Raw genomic sequence first — 14,351 nt, forward strand, 5'->3', positions numbered from 1 at the left:
ATCTCTTTGAAGAATTAGGCAGAAAACCTACCACAATTAACTCTAAATAAAAGTGAAAAGACAGGAGGAAAGACTTGGTGATAAAGAAACAGATACTGATGACTGTTCCCCTTATTGTAACTGCTATCCATTACTAGAAAAAAAAGATTTTTCTATTTAGAAAAATATTTTTTAGAGGTCAGTATTGCAGGTATGTTGCAGCAGTTTGTGGATGGAAGGGAATCATTTGAGGAATTTTTGCTTCTCAAAATGCTCTGGGGTGAGAAGCACATAAATAAGATTCAGATGCCCTTGAAGAGCACAATTTCAGATGAAAGACAAGGCAGACATCAAGAATACACTGAATTTCTAAAAGAGGTCACACAATGACCACAAAGAGAATCTTTAAAAAGGAGAATACTTCTAAGAAGATCATGGTTAAATCAAGATTAGCAAAGATCAGGCTTCCCCTATGGCTCAGTGGTCAAGAATCTGCCTGTCAATGCAGGAGACACCAGTCCGATCCCTGATCCAGGAATTTCCCACATGCCATGGAGCAACTAAGCCGGTGCACCAGAACTATTGAGCCTGTACTCTATAGTCCAGGAGCCACGATTACTAGCCCACTTGCTGCAACTACTGAAGTCTGAGCATCTTAGAGCCCACACTCTGCTACTGGAGAGGCCAGTGCAACAAGAAGCCCACACATGCAGCTGGTGTAAAATGCAGTCTATGATCACTGCAACTAGAGAAAAAGCCCACGCAGCAACCAAGACTCAGCACAGCCAAAAAAAAAAAAAAAAGATTAGCAAAGGTCTATTCCAGATAAACTTATTAGTAAACTTAGTATTCCAGAGAACTTAGTAAAGTTCTCTCCCCAAATAAAGAGAAAAACATATTTTAATTACAAGCCTGAAAACATAGAGAAATTGAAATTTAGTCCTAATAGAAAACATTTTTTTTTTCTAATCATATGAGAAGAGGAGGGAGGTCTCTAAAAAAAGAATGGAAGAAGTTACAGATATACAAATAAAAGGAATGGATGTGAAAAGGCCGTTTAAAAAGTCAGAGATAAAAAAGATTTTGGATGTTGTCAGGAATCATGTTTACCTCCACCATTTGTTACTATTAAACTGCTGTGATTCTCCTGGTATTGATTTTCTCTTCGTAGTCTTTGTTCTTTAGTAATTTCTGCTACTCGAAGAGGCAGATCTGAAAATTCATCTGTAGGCTTAAAAAAATAGCAGAAACACTAAAATAAATCACTTCAAATTTTAGATAAGGCATTTATAACATAAACTCAGAATTTATATTTTTTAAAAAAGAGCAAAATAATTCCAGAGATGCATCTACAAAGATGTACATATTATTCAACAATATCAATGTACTTAATGGCACTGAAATGCACACTTAAAAATGGTTAAAATGGAGCTTCCCTGGTGGTCTAATGGTTATGAATCTGCCTTGCAATGCAGGGGACAACAGTTCAATTTCTGATCCAGGAAGATCCCGCACGCTGTGAGGCAACTAAGCCTGTGTGCCACAACTACTGACCTTATGCTCTAGAGCCCAGGAGCCACAACTACAGACGCCCACGGGCCCTAAAGCCTGTGCTCCCGCAACAAGAGAAGCCACTGCAATGAGAAGCCTGCACACCACACCTAGAGAGTAGGCCCTGCTTGATACAACTAGAGAAACGCTGAGAACAGCAACACAGACCCAGTGTAGCCCCCCCAAAAAAGTATCTTTTTTGATATTGCCACAATCATGTACACACCCAACCACACACAAATAGCCAAGCAATTTCAAATGACAAATGAGCTGTATTCTAAAACTAATTTGCTTTAGACTCCAAATAAAACAATGTTAAAAATGGTATACTACCAGTCTTGCTAACAAAATCTTTTTATCATTTAACCTAATTTATAGCTAAAATATTATCCCTTAGTAATTTAAAAAGAGAGAAAACATAATACTAATAATTAAAACAAAAGAGAAAAATGATATAATTAGCTGAGAAAGTTACTTATTTATCTTGAGCATGTAGATAACTTCATCAGGTTCCTATCTTAGTACCCATCAGCCTATAGTTCTATTTTCTCACCTTCTAGCAGATCTTCTACCCCTCTCTGCTCAAGATTACCCAGGCACTCAAAATTTTAGGTTTCCCATGTAACTGGCTCAGTTCCCATTAAGATCTTCCAGGATATAAAATGATTTATACGAGACAATGAGGTAACAAACATGTAAAACACAATATGCTAAAAAGACGATGAAGAAACATAATACCATTTCTGAGTGACAGGACTATGTGGGAGTTTTACCCCTCATTTGGCTTTTCTATATTTTACATAACAAGAAATTGAGTCCAATTAAGACACTTTCCATTTTCATCATTTTACTTCCTCTTAATCAGAAGTTGCAACAAGTACAATAAACACTTACTTCATTCCCTGACCATCTCTTATCACCACTGTCCACACTGTTGAAACCTGAATCAAGCGCTCCGTAGGGACGACCTGAGTACAGTTCTTCATGGCTGCCGAAAAGAAACTTTAGTTCTTATTGTGAAGTTTGATACTTTAAAAATTAACATTTGAAATAGATGCAATTTTAGTAATAAATATTTTCATGGCATTTAGGGACTTAATTGCTTAGAATGAAGTGAGTACTCCTTTAACTTTTCAGTATGAAAAACTCCAAATTCAAAGAAAGCAGTTAGAAGAGAATAATGAACTTTCATGTCCTCATTATCCACCTTCAAAAATATCAACACTCTTACTTCATCTGTTCCTCTAGCCATTCCCGATGACCCTCTCCATTATTTTTGTTTTTAATAGCACTCTCTTTCTTAAGGTAAAATTTATATACACTGAAATACACAAACCTTTGACAAATGAATGCATCTTTGTAACATACACCCCTATCATGATACAGGACACTTCTACTTCACCAGAAAATTACCACACATCCCTTTCCAGTCAACTTTCCTCACCTCATCAACTAAGAAGCAACTACCAAATTTTTTTTTTACTTTAAATTAGTATAGAAGGCCAAATAATTGTTCTCAAAGATGTCAAGATATACTCCCTGAAACCTGTAAATATGTTACTTTACATTGGAAACGGGAATTAGGGTTGCAGATAAAAGTAAGGCTGCTAGTAAGAGTACTTTAAAATAAGGAGATTATCTTGAACTGTATGAATGGGCTCAATGTAATCACAAGGTCTCTTGAATGTTTAAGAGGGAAAAAGAAGAGGAGGATACAATGCTGATTTAAAGATGGAGGAAGGGACAAACTAAGGAAAGCACACAACCTCTAGAAGTTGAAAAAGGCAAGGAAACACAGTCTACTCAGAATCTACAGAAAAGAATGGAGCACTGCCAGCATCTTAATTTTAGCTCAGTGAGACCAAAATTTAGATTTCTGACCTATACCATAAAATGATAAATTTGTGTTGTTTAAACCTCTAAGTTTGGGGTAATTTGTTCTGCTTATTCTAGAATGCACAAAAATGGAGTATGTACTTTTTATACTTGGCATCATGTCAGTGAAATTCTTGTCATGTCAGTGAATTCATCCTGGATGAATGAATTTATATGTAAGTGCAGGTTTAACTTAAAAAACTGCCAATCTGTTTTCAAAAGTAGCTGAATCATTTTAAATTCCCAACAACAATATACTGGAGTTCCAGTTGTCAACACTGTACTGCCAGTCATTAATTTTAGTTATTATTCTGATGGGTATAAAGTGTGATGTTAATTTGTATTTCTCTGATGACTAGTGATATTTAATATTTTAATGTGCTTATTGGCTACTTATCTTATTCTATGAAATGTATGTTCAAATCTTTGGCCCATTTAAAAATACAACATCAATAATCATGAAAACAGTTTGCTAAGTAAAAGCCACAGACAAAACGCTATATATTTTATTTCATTTCTATGAAATTCTAGAAAAGGCAAATGACAGAGAGCTGACCAGTGACTGCCTGGAGCTGAGGGTGATTTTTAAAAAAATACGTATCTTGATTGTGTTGGTAGTTTTGTGACTGTACCCATTTACCAAAACTCACCAAATTGGACACTTAAAATGGGTAAATTTTATCTCAATAAAGTTGTTAAAGAAATCGGCCAAACTAACTTTCCAAAATGGATGTTCTGATTTTACGTTTTTACAACTCAAATTACATTACATAAGCAACATGAGAGCACTGGTTGCTCCACATCCTTTCATTTGCTGTTGTCAGTCTTAATTTTATTCTTGTGGATATGCATTGTGACTTAATATGCATTTCAATGATGATTAATGATGTTAAGCACTTTTCTGTGTGCTTACTGATCAATTATGTATCTTTCTTTGTAAAGTTTATTCAAGACTTTTGTCCAGTTTTCAACTGGGTTGTTTGTCTTTTTAACATCAAGTTGCAGGCTTCTATGGTGGCTTAGCTGATAAAGAATCCGCCTGCAATGCAGGAGGACCCTGGTTCGATCCCTGGGTTGGGAAGATCCCCTGGAGAAGGGCATGGCAACCCACTCCAGTATTCTTGCCTAGAGAATCCCCACGGACAGAAGAGCCTGGTGGGGTTGCAAAGAGTCAGACAGGACTGGCACATTCTTTATACACTCTGGATGCAAGTCTATTATTTTAAATGTATTTTGCAAATAATTTCCCTCAGTCTGTGGTTTGCCTATTTTCTTAACAGTTTCTTTTCATAAATAGATGGTTTTAATTTTCATTAAATTGAGTTTATCATTTCTTTTTTAATGGTTACTGCTTTCTGTGTCCTCAGAAATCCTTGCATTCCCCAAGTCACAAAGATGTTCTACATTTTCTTCTAAAGCTATAAAAGCTTTAGTTTTTGCTTGTTCTTAAACATAGTTTTAAAGTTAGCTTAAAGTCTAAAACATGACAAAACCTATGTTAAAAATTGGTCTGTTAGCATTTTATTTAATAAGATGGCCTAGACTGAAAAATAACTTTCAATGGTACAAATTTAAAGCATGTAGTGTTCTTCTGGTATCAAATTTTGTATTCCATGTATTCTTACAGTTTGTGTACATAACTTTAAAAAAGTTGCTGTGTCACAATGAATCAGAATTTAAGGTACAGGGAAAGAGCAATGCATTTGAGGGACTTGCTTGGTGGTCCACTGGTAAAGTAATTAGCCTCCAATTAAAATAAATAAATTTATATTAAAAATAAATAAATAAATAAAAGTTACGCACAACCATAAAAAAAAAAAAGAATCCACCTTGCAATGCAGGGGTTAAAGTTCAATCCCTGATCAGGGATCTAAGATCCCACGTCTTGGAGCAACTAAGCCCAAAGACCACAACTACTGAGCCCACATGATGCAGTGAAGATCCTATGTGGTTTAGTGGTTAAGAATCTGCCTGCCAATGCAGGGGACACGAGTTCAATCCGTGGTCTGGGAAGATTTCTCATGCCTTGAGGCAACTAGGCCTATGTACCAAACTACTGAGCTCATGCTCCAGAGCCCACAAGCCGCAACTATTGAGCCCATGCACCTGGAGCCTGTGATCCACAAAAGAAGTCACTGCAATGAGAAGCCTGCACATCACAACTAGAGAGTAGCCCTGTCCGCATGCAGCAACGAAGACCCATCACAGCCAAAAATAAATAGAAAACTGCCCAATAGTACAAAGTTTCAGAGCTAGAACAAAGGCCTTCTAACTCTATGACTGCATTCTGAATAAATGCACTGATAACTACAATGCAATCTTATTAATCTGTACCTTAATAAGAAAGGACATGAAAGTACAACGTCTCATTTGTTGGTGCAAGAGGAGCTGAAGGAAATATTTTTCTTTTATATACATATATATATACACATGCACAACATATATATTGATATATATATATATAAACTTATAGGATATTCTGAAATAATCACAAATACAGTAACATAACTCTGGAAAAATAGAATATGCAGAGGATAATCTATTTGAGCATAATTAGGGATTATATAGGGATTGGAATATATTAGATCTGTAATTATGAATTCCTTTGAGAAACATGATATGTTTATGCTATCTAGACCTCCCATTTAGGAAAACTTTCTCTATCAACTCAAGCCTTCTTATATCTTTTAGCAAACACAAATCTCTTCCCAGGAATTTTTTGTATCTGTTTTTTAAAAGGAAAGTAATAAAGACCGCAATATTCAAAGAAATAAGGCGAAGACTTCTTAGTCCTCAAAACTAAGGACAGAATCAGAGAGAAAAAGATTCTGTAACCAGCACTGCAGCCCTCAATCAAAGCTCACTGCTCAAAGAGGTAATGATGTTTCCTCCTTGGTTTCTTCAGGTGTGCCCTGTAATCATTACACATACACACACCCAGTAATCACTATTCATCTTCTCACACTCAAACCTCAAGGCAACAGCAGCAGTTTAATATTCCTACTCTGCTACTTCAGGAGAGAAAAACTTTTCCTTTGCAAGGGTTACTAACTCCTTGAGAAAATAAGTTAGTGTATATATAAAATAAAAACTACTTAAAAAAAAAAGATTAGTGTTATTTATTTACTTTTTTGCCCGTACCTCATGGCATGTGGCATATGGGATCTCGGTTCCCAGAAGAGGGATCAAACCCAAACCCTAGCAGTGGAAGAGCTGAGTCTTAACTCCTGGACTACCATTAAAGTCCTCTAAAAGCTGCTTTTTTTGTTGCTGTACATTTTTTTTTAAACTGTACAGGAGTAGAAACTTTTAGAAATATTTAAATAGGGAAAACAAAACTTTCTTCTAGAGATAAGACGTAAGAGTTCCATATTTTAAGCAATGAAGTGAGGTAAGAGGAAAAAGAAATGAAAAGGAAATAATGGAGAAAATTTAAAAATTCTTGGTATTAGTGGTCTGGCTTTCCTCATATCTTCCCCACTGCCAAAATTCTTCCTCTAAGACAGACCTAGATCAGCACACTGTAAGACCTAATCTCCACCTCCCCCACCATCTTTTCGAAATCATTTTGTCTTCCTTAACACCACATACCTGCTTTTAGTCTTCTCAGAGTTAAAAGTGCTAGTACTGAGGATGTTCTGGTAGGAATATTTTATGCATATGCATAATTTCTCCCTGTACTTGTTTAAGTATACTAAATCAAAACAACTAGATTAAAGCTGGTGTTCCCAATGTCCTTCAGTCTATACAAATCTGCAGTCTAAAAGCCAGACCAAAAAACTCCGAATATCATTACAAAGCTGCTTCTGAAGACTTTAGGCAGAGAAAGCTAAAAATACAGTTTAAAAAATTTTAATTATATGTATTTCCCTTTACTGGGAAAATCTTAGCAGTATCTTAAATAGCATTTTAGCATTTTCTTATCTTAGCATTTTCTTAAGTAGCACCAATTACTGTACAGTGCTAAAATATAGTAATAACTTAAAATATTACTAAAATATGAAGGGTACTTTACATATATGTCTGGTGATGTCAAACTGCTACGTTTCTAGAGCTTCATTGTTTTTAAAAACCTTATTAAAATTATGAAATACCATATAAAATAAAAGAATACTTATAACTGACATAGCTTTTAAGCTATGGTGAGACACGAATACCTTTAAAGCCCCCTTATGTCTTCACTTGGAATCTTTCTTTCAGAATTTATCAGTAATTTGAATTTTGTTAATATGCATCTGCTTTTTATGGTTTTATTTTTTCCTTTGAATTATTTTTGTATTTTTAATATGTCTGCTTTTAGAAACTCTAATAAAATAGAAGTTTGTTCATCTGTTTTAAGTTAGGACACTAAGAAGGTTAGGACTGTGCTTTTACGTAAAATGTGACAAATTCTAAGAGAATGCCTAAAGGGTTCTCTTGAGTAAAGTTTATTAATATTATTACACCTTCACTGAGATACCTATTTTGCCTGTTTAAAGACTTTATGAATTTAATTCCTGTTACTTAAGACTGCTGTAATGGTTGGGAATGCCAAGAAAATGCCTTTGTAAAAGTCCGATGCTATATGCAGCTGAGGGATTCACAGACTTAAAAGATCCTAAAATGACATTCAGTCAGTCAGTCAGTCAGTTCAGTCGCTCAGTCGTGTTCGACTCTGCAACCCCATGAATCGCAGCATACCAGGCCTCCCTGTCCATCACCAACTCCCGGAGTTCACTGAAACTCATGTGCATTGAGTCGGTGATGCCATCCAGCCATCTCATCCTCAGTCGTCCCCTTTCCCTCCTGCCCCCAATCCCTCCCAGCATCAGAGTCTTTTCCAATGAGTCAACTCTTCGCACGAGGTGATCAAAGTACTGGAGTTTCAGCTTTAGCATCATTCCTTCCAAAGAAATCCCAGGGCTGATCTCCTTCAGAATGGACTGGTTGGATCTCCTTGCAGTCCAAGGGACTCTCAAGAGTCTTCTCCAACACCACAGTTCATGGCCATCAAATCCAACACCTTTACTCCCTTTGTGAAAAATGCAGCCCAGAAAGTTTGAATGAGTTGCCTTAAGTTATAGAGTTAGTTAAAAGGAGAGCCAAGGTTAGTTAATATTAAAGTCACTTAGACCAGCAGTTTTCAACTGAGGACCTCTCAGAGGATATTTGGTAATAACTGGAGACACCTTTGTTTGTTACGTTGGGAAGGTGCTACAGAAGCCAGGGAAGCTGTTGAGTATCTTCCAGTGTACGGGACAGGTCCTCACCACAAATAATTATCTATTTCGAAATATCCACAGTGCTGAGGTTAAGAAACCCTGACTTAGAACTATACTTGGTCACATCTATGTAATCAATTTTTACTTAATATAAGCATTCTGAGAAAAATAACATTAAAATAGGTTATTTTGCTTTGGTCAAACAAACCATCAGGCAAATTTAAGGGTCCCATTTATTTGATTCTCCGTGAGATGGAAAATAATAAATGAAAGAATACAATATACTCACCAGGAGCCAAAACCCATGGGTCTCCTATCATAATCTGGCAGATCTGGAGCAATCTTACAAGCCTGCATGTTCAGGTACTTAAATATGTGGATTTTGCCTTTTATACATATCTAAGTAAAGTAACATATAGAAACAAATTATTATTCATCTGAAATATATGTGTACCCAAACCTTTTTTCCTTCTGCTTCTTTTATTTTTTTTAATTTTAAATTTACTTATTTTTTTAACTGAAGGAGCCCCTGCCTTTTAAATCACAGTCAGCTTTTTATTTAATGTATATTGGAAATAGAAGGTATTTCTATTAAGTATGTATGGTAATATTAAAAATTAACTCATTATAACACATTATATCATTTGTTACCTTAGGTGTTTAAGTGATATAAATGTAGGTTTTTGTTTTCTAGTCACTAATAAGTTTTAGTAACATACATAATTCATGATTATAAACACTGTTAGAATACCAAGTAAACTTATATTGACTAGTTAGGCACAGTCAGAGATTTAAAGCATTGCTCCCCATGGATTCTACTGGCAACTTTTGTTTTTAGAAATCCAACAATCATGCACAATTATGTTTTCAATCCTACTTCCTGTAAGAAAGAAAAGCCGGAAATGATTAAATATTAAAGTCATATATAGTTCTGTTGCCACCTATTTATTTCTGTCCTACAAATCAACATATAAACTCTTTAGGGATATGAGACCTTTCTGTAGTTAATGAAGTTTACTCAAACACTTTAACAGCTGCCATATAGACACTTGTACAAGGGTGAATCAACTGCAGAGTAAGGAAAGCTACGGTGAAAAATATAAGACAAAAAGCTTTTTAAATTGTGGAATCTAAAATCTGTATGTAAAGCTACCTTATAACAACTTCATTAAGTAGTTTCATTTCAGTCCAAACTGACTCAATGAGGAACTTAAGATTTTAGAAAACAGGAAGGTACAAAGACAACAGTCATGAGAAATACGCTGATGATCTTTAATTCTGTAAACTGAGTATTTTGTCTGTAGCATTTACATTGTCTTCATTTAAGTTTTACTAGAAAGAAATAACTCAAACTTAATTGGAAAAAAAAAAAAAACTTTAAGGAAGAACCCTTCAAATGTGAAAAAGTCAATTTAGTGAAAGGAAAAACATTTTTGGAATATTACCTATCTCCCATCTCATTTACTTCAAGGCTTTTAAAGAATACATATGAGTGTGAATTTATTTTAAAAGAACTTAATCTCTGACAAAAAGTAAATACATATAATCTACAACTTTTAAACTTCATCCTTTGTCCAAAAAGTTTATAACATACTTCAAATCAACTGTGGTTTACCTGTGCAGGAGGAGATTGTAGTGGATTGTTATCTAGGGTGATCATCTGCAGGTGCCTGAGATTCCGATAACAGACAGGAATTGTTGTAATTTTGTTGCAGGAAAAGTCTAACCTTATCAAAGGCAACTCTGCTAGTTCTGCAGGGAAGTAAGGTGGAAATAAACAATGATATTTCAAAGCTAGACATTTTTTTCTTCATGAGCTTCTATCTAAATATAATTGATTTAACCTAAGTATTTTACGTCCATCCTTTCTTAGTGATTAACCGATATATAGCAAAGTGTCATAAAATGAAATCTAGGTGCTTAGGGATGTTAATATTAATGAAAAGCAAACTATTTGACCCCTTATGTTGTTGCTGCTGTTCAGCTGCTCACTCGTGTCTGACTCTTTGCAACCCCATGGACTACAGCATGCCAGGCTTCCCTGTCCATCACCAACTCCCGGAGTTTGCTCAAACTCATGTCCATTGAGTTGGTGATGCCATCCCATCATCTCATCTTTTGACACCCCCTTCTCCTCCTGCCCTCAATCTTTCCTAGGATCAGGGTTTTTTCCAATGAATTGGCTCTTCGATCAGGTGGCTGAAGTATTGGTACTTCAGCATTAGTCCTTCCAGTGAATATTCTGGTTTGATTTCCACTCTGTTCAAGGGACTCTCAAGAGTCTTCTCCAGCATTACAGTTCGAAAGCATCAATTCTTTGGCCCTCACCTTTCTTTATGGTCCAACTCTCACTTCTGTACATGACTACTGGAAAAACCATAGCTTTGACTAGACCAACCTTTGTCAGCCAAGTGATGTCTCTGCTTTTGAATATGTTGTCTAGGTTTATCATAGATTTTCTTCCAAGGAACAAGTTTCTTTTAATTTCATGGCTGCATTCACTGTTTGCAGTGATTTTGGAGTCCAAGAAAATAAAGTCTGTCACTGTTTCCACTTGTTCCCCTTCTATTTGTCATGAAGTGATGGGACTGGATGCCATGATCTTCATTTTTTGAATGTTGAGTCTTAAGCCAGCTTTTTTCACTCTCCTCTTTCACCTTCATCAAGAGGCTCTTTAGTTCCTCTTCCCTTTCTGCCATTAGGGTGGTGTCATCTGCATATCTGAGGTTATTGATATTTCTCCTGGCAATCTTGATTCCAGCTTGTGATTCTCCCAGCCCAGCATTTCACATGATGGACTCTGCATATAAGTTAAATAAGCAGGGTGACAATATACAGCCTTGACGTACTCCCTTCCCAATTTTGAACCAATCCGCTGTTCCATGTCCAGTTCTAACTGTAGCTTCTTGACCTGCATACAGATTTCTCAGGAGGCAGGTAAGGTGGTCTGGTATTCCCATCTCTTTAAGAATTTTCTACAGTTTGTTATGATCCACACAAAGGCTTTAGCCTTTAGTGAAGCAGAAATAGATTTTTTAATTCCCTTGCCTTTCCTATGACCCAACAGATGTTTTCAATTTGATCTCTGGCTCCTCTGCTTTTTCTAAATCCAGTTTGAACATCTGGAAGTTCTTGGTTCACACAGTGATGAAGCCTAGCTGCAAGGATTTTGAGCATTACCTTGCTAATATTTTAAATGAGTGCAACTGTGCAGTAGTTTGAACATTCTTTGGCATTATCTTTCTTTGGAATTAGAATGAAAACTGACCTTTTCTAATCCTGTGGCCACTGCTGAGTTTTCCAAATTTGCTGGCATATTGAGTATAGCACTTTAACAGTATCATCTCTTAGGATTTGAAATAGCTCAGCTGGAATTCCACCACCTCCACTAGTTTTGTTTGTAGTAATGCTTCCTAAGGCCCATGTGACTTCACACTCCACGATATCTGTCTCTAGGTAAGTGATCACACCATCATGGTTATCCAGGTCATTAAGATCTTTTTCGTACAGTTCTTCTGTATATTCTTGCCACCTCTTCTTAATATATTCTGCTTCTGTTAGGTCCATATCGTTTCTGTCCTTTACTGTGCACAATTTTGCATGAAATGGTGACCCCTTATAGAACAACAGAAAGTCTTAGAAACTAGGTCTGATACCACAGAAAGGTGGGAATAACAAAAGGATCAGATGACAATCTGTATAAAAACAAGTTAGATGCATAGGTTTTCAATCCCAACTATACATGCTGCTTTCCATTCACAACAGGAATCAACAAGTTATCCTTTAGTGAAACTGAATTGAAAGCCTCTAAACTCAAGGACTGCACAATGGAAAGTTAGGATGAGTTGCCTGCTAAAAATGGAGGATTTAAGTGAAAGTCTACACACTTAGTGACAAGACCTCAGCACTTTGCTACCCAATCTTACCCCATTAGTTAGTTAGGAAGATACACAATGTAGAAGAAAAAAACATCTTTCTCTGGACAAACTATATAGTCCCATACAAAAGGCCTTTAGATGCTGATATAGAGTTTCCTCCAGTAAAATATCCAGCTTACTGCTTAATACAATTTCTGCCCAGTATACTTGAAATTTCTAATTAGCTTTGTATAAATGGCATATGACCCACAAACATTTAGAAGCGCTTTCAACATATAAGAGAGAAATTGAAATATGCAAAACAAAGGAAAAAAATGAGTGCAGGAAAAAACAGGTTAACATACAGGAAACAGAAGAAAACTCTGAAAACTAGAACTAATGTCTCCAATTTCAGAAAAATAAAATACTAAATTACTGAAAAAGGAAAAGATTTTGTTTTTAAATCAGCAAAAAGTAAGGGTTCTTAGAGATGAAAAATTAGATGGCAGAAATTACAAATTCAGAAGAATGGTAAGACTATAAATAGTTGAACTGTTACCACCTGGTTAAACAAAATGACAAAGAAACGAACAATAAAAAAGATAAGAAAACCATAAGATCAATTAAGAGTCCACTATCCAATTAACAAAAATTCTCGAAAGAGAAAACAGAAATCAGAAGATAGGAAATTATCAAACAGATATAAAACAATTTCTCAGAATGAATGATGTGAATCTCTGGTGCAGGAAGAATCACTGCAGATGGTGCCTGCAGCCATGAAATTAAAAGATGCTTGCTTTTTGGAAGAAAAGCTATGACAAATCTAGACAGCGTATTAAAAAACAGACATCACTTTGCCAACAAAGGTCTGTCTAGTCAAAGCTATGTTTTTCCAGTAATCATGTATATGATTTATCAAAAATATGTGAAATTTCTCTTAAGTAGTTATACCAAATGAAACTTCCAGAGACCCTACATTATCAGTTAACAGGATCTAAAATTACCATCACTACTCAATTATTGGAGCTTTTCAATGAAAAGTCTAGCTTTTAAAATCTATAACAGAACAGATAACATGTATTAAATAAATCATTACATCTCAAACACTTGCTGTAACTTTTATACATTTTTGATGTGCACATCAGTCTGAGAGATAAAATAAAAAGGCAAAAAACAAAACAACTGTTTCACAGTTTCTTACCTTCAGGCAAACGTACTAAGTGATTTCTTCTTACATTAAGGTCTCTCAAGGCCTCCAAATTACCAATTTGGGAAGGTATTGTTTGAATTTCATTGCAGCTCACATCCTATTTCAAAACGATACAAAGTAAAGAACTGTACTGATATTACAAACTTGCCAGCTTTAAACTATTTGCAAAACAAGGTTTGGACAACATAATACCCACCGGTTGTAAAAAATACTATGATTCTTTGTCCAGGAATAATTCCACAGTTTGTACTAGAATTTGATTTTTAAAATGTATAGGCTTTTGACTGACGGAAGCAGTGACAGATTTTATTTTCTTGGGCTCCAAAATTACCGCTGACAGTAACTGCAGCCATGAAATTAAAAGATGCTTGCTCCTTGGAAGGAAAGCTATTATAAACCTAGACAGCATATTAAAAACTAAAGACATCACTGTATCGACAAAGGTCCATATAGTCAAAGCTATGGTTTTTGTCGGCAAAGTGATATTTCTGCTTTTTAATATACATACATATATACATAAAACAATCAAAAAATGAAATATTCACTTACAAGTTCCGTTAAATGTCTGAGATGTCCAATTTCTTCTGGAAGTGAGACCAATTTGTTATTACTAGCAATTAAGACTTTCAATGGTAACTCACACAAGTGTACCGGCAATGTTGACAGTTGGTTCCGACT

At 35.5% G+C, this 14,351-nt stretch overlaps 1 protein-coding gene across 10 annotated transcripts in view; it reads right to left on the reverse strand.

Annotated features, from left to right (window-relative positions):
- LRCH3 (leucine rich repeats and calponin homology domain containing 3) overlaps positions 1-14,351 on the reverse strand; it is a 104,698-nt gene that overhangs the window by 43,467 nt on the left and 46,880 nt on the right. For all 10 annotated transcript variants that reach the window (XM_025285469.3, XM_006078499.4, XM_044942808.2 and 7 more), the window contains exons 3-8: positions 14,223-14,349; positions 13,665-13,770; positions 10,222-10,358; positions 8,896-9,005; positions 2,425-2,518; positions 1,090-1,210 (exon numbers count right to left, since the gene is read on the reverse strand). In XM_025285469.3, coding sequence (XP_025141254.1) covers positions 1,090-1,210; positions 2,425-2,518; positions 8,896-9,005; positions 10,222-10,358; positions 13,665-13,770; positions 14,223-14,349 — 695 coding nt within the window. The remainder of the gene's footprint in view (positions 1-1,089; positions 1,211-2,424; positions 2,519-8,895; positions 9,006-10,221; positions 10,359-13,664; positions 13,771-14,222; positions 14,350-14,351) is intronic.

This window comes from Bubalus bubalis, chromosome 1 (assembly GCF_019923935.1).
Source record: "Bubalus bubalis isolate 160015118507 breed Murrah chromosome 1, NDDB_SH_1, whole genome shotgun sequence".
In the NCBI taxonomy this organism is placed as follows: Eukaryota; Metazoa; Chordata; class Mammalia; order Artiodactyla; family Bovidae; genus Bubalus; species Bubalus bubalis.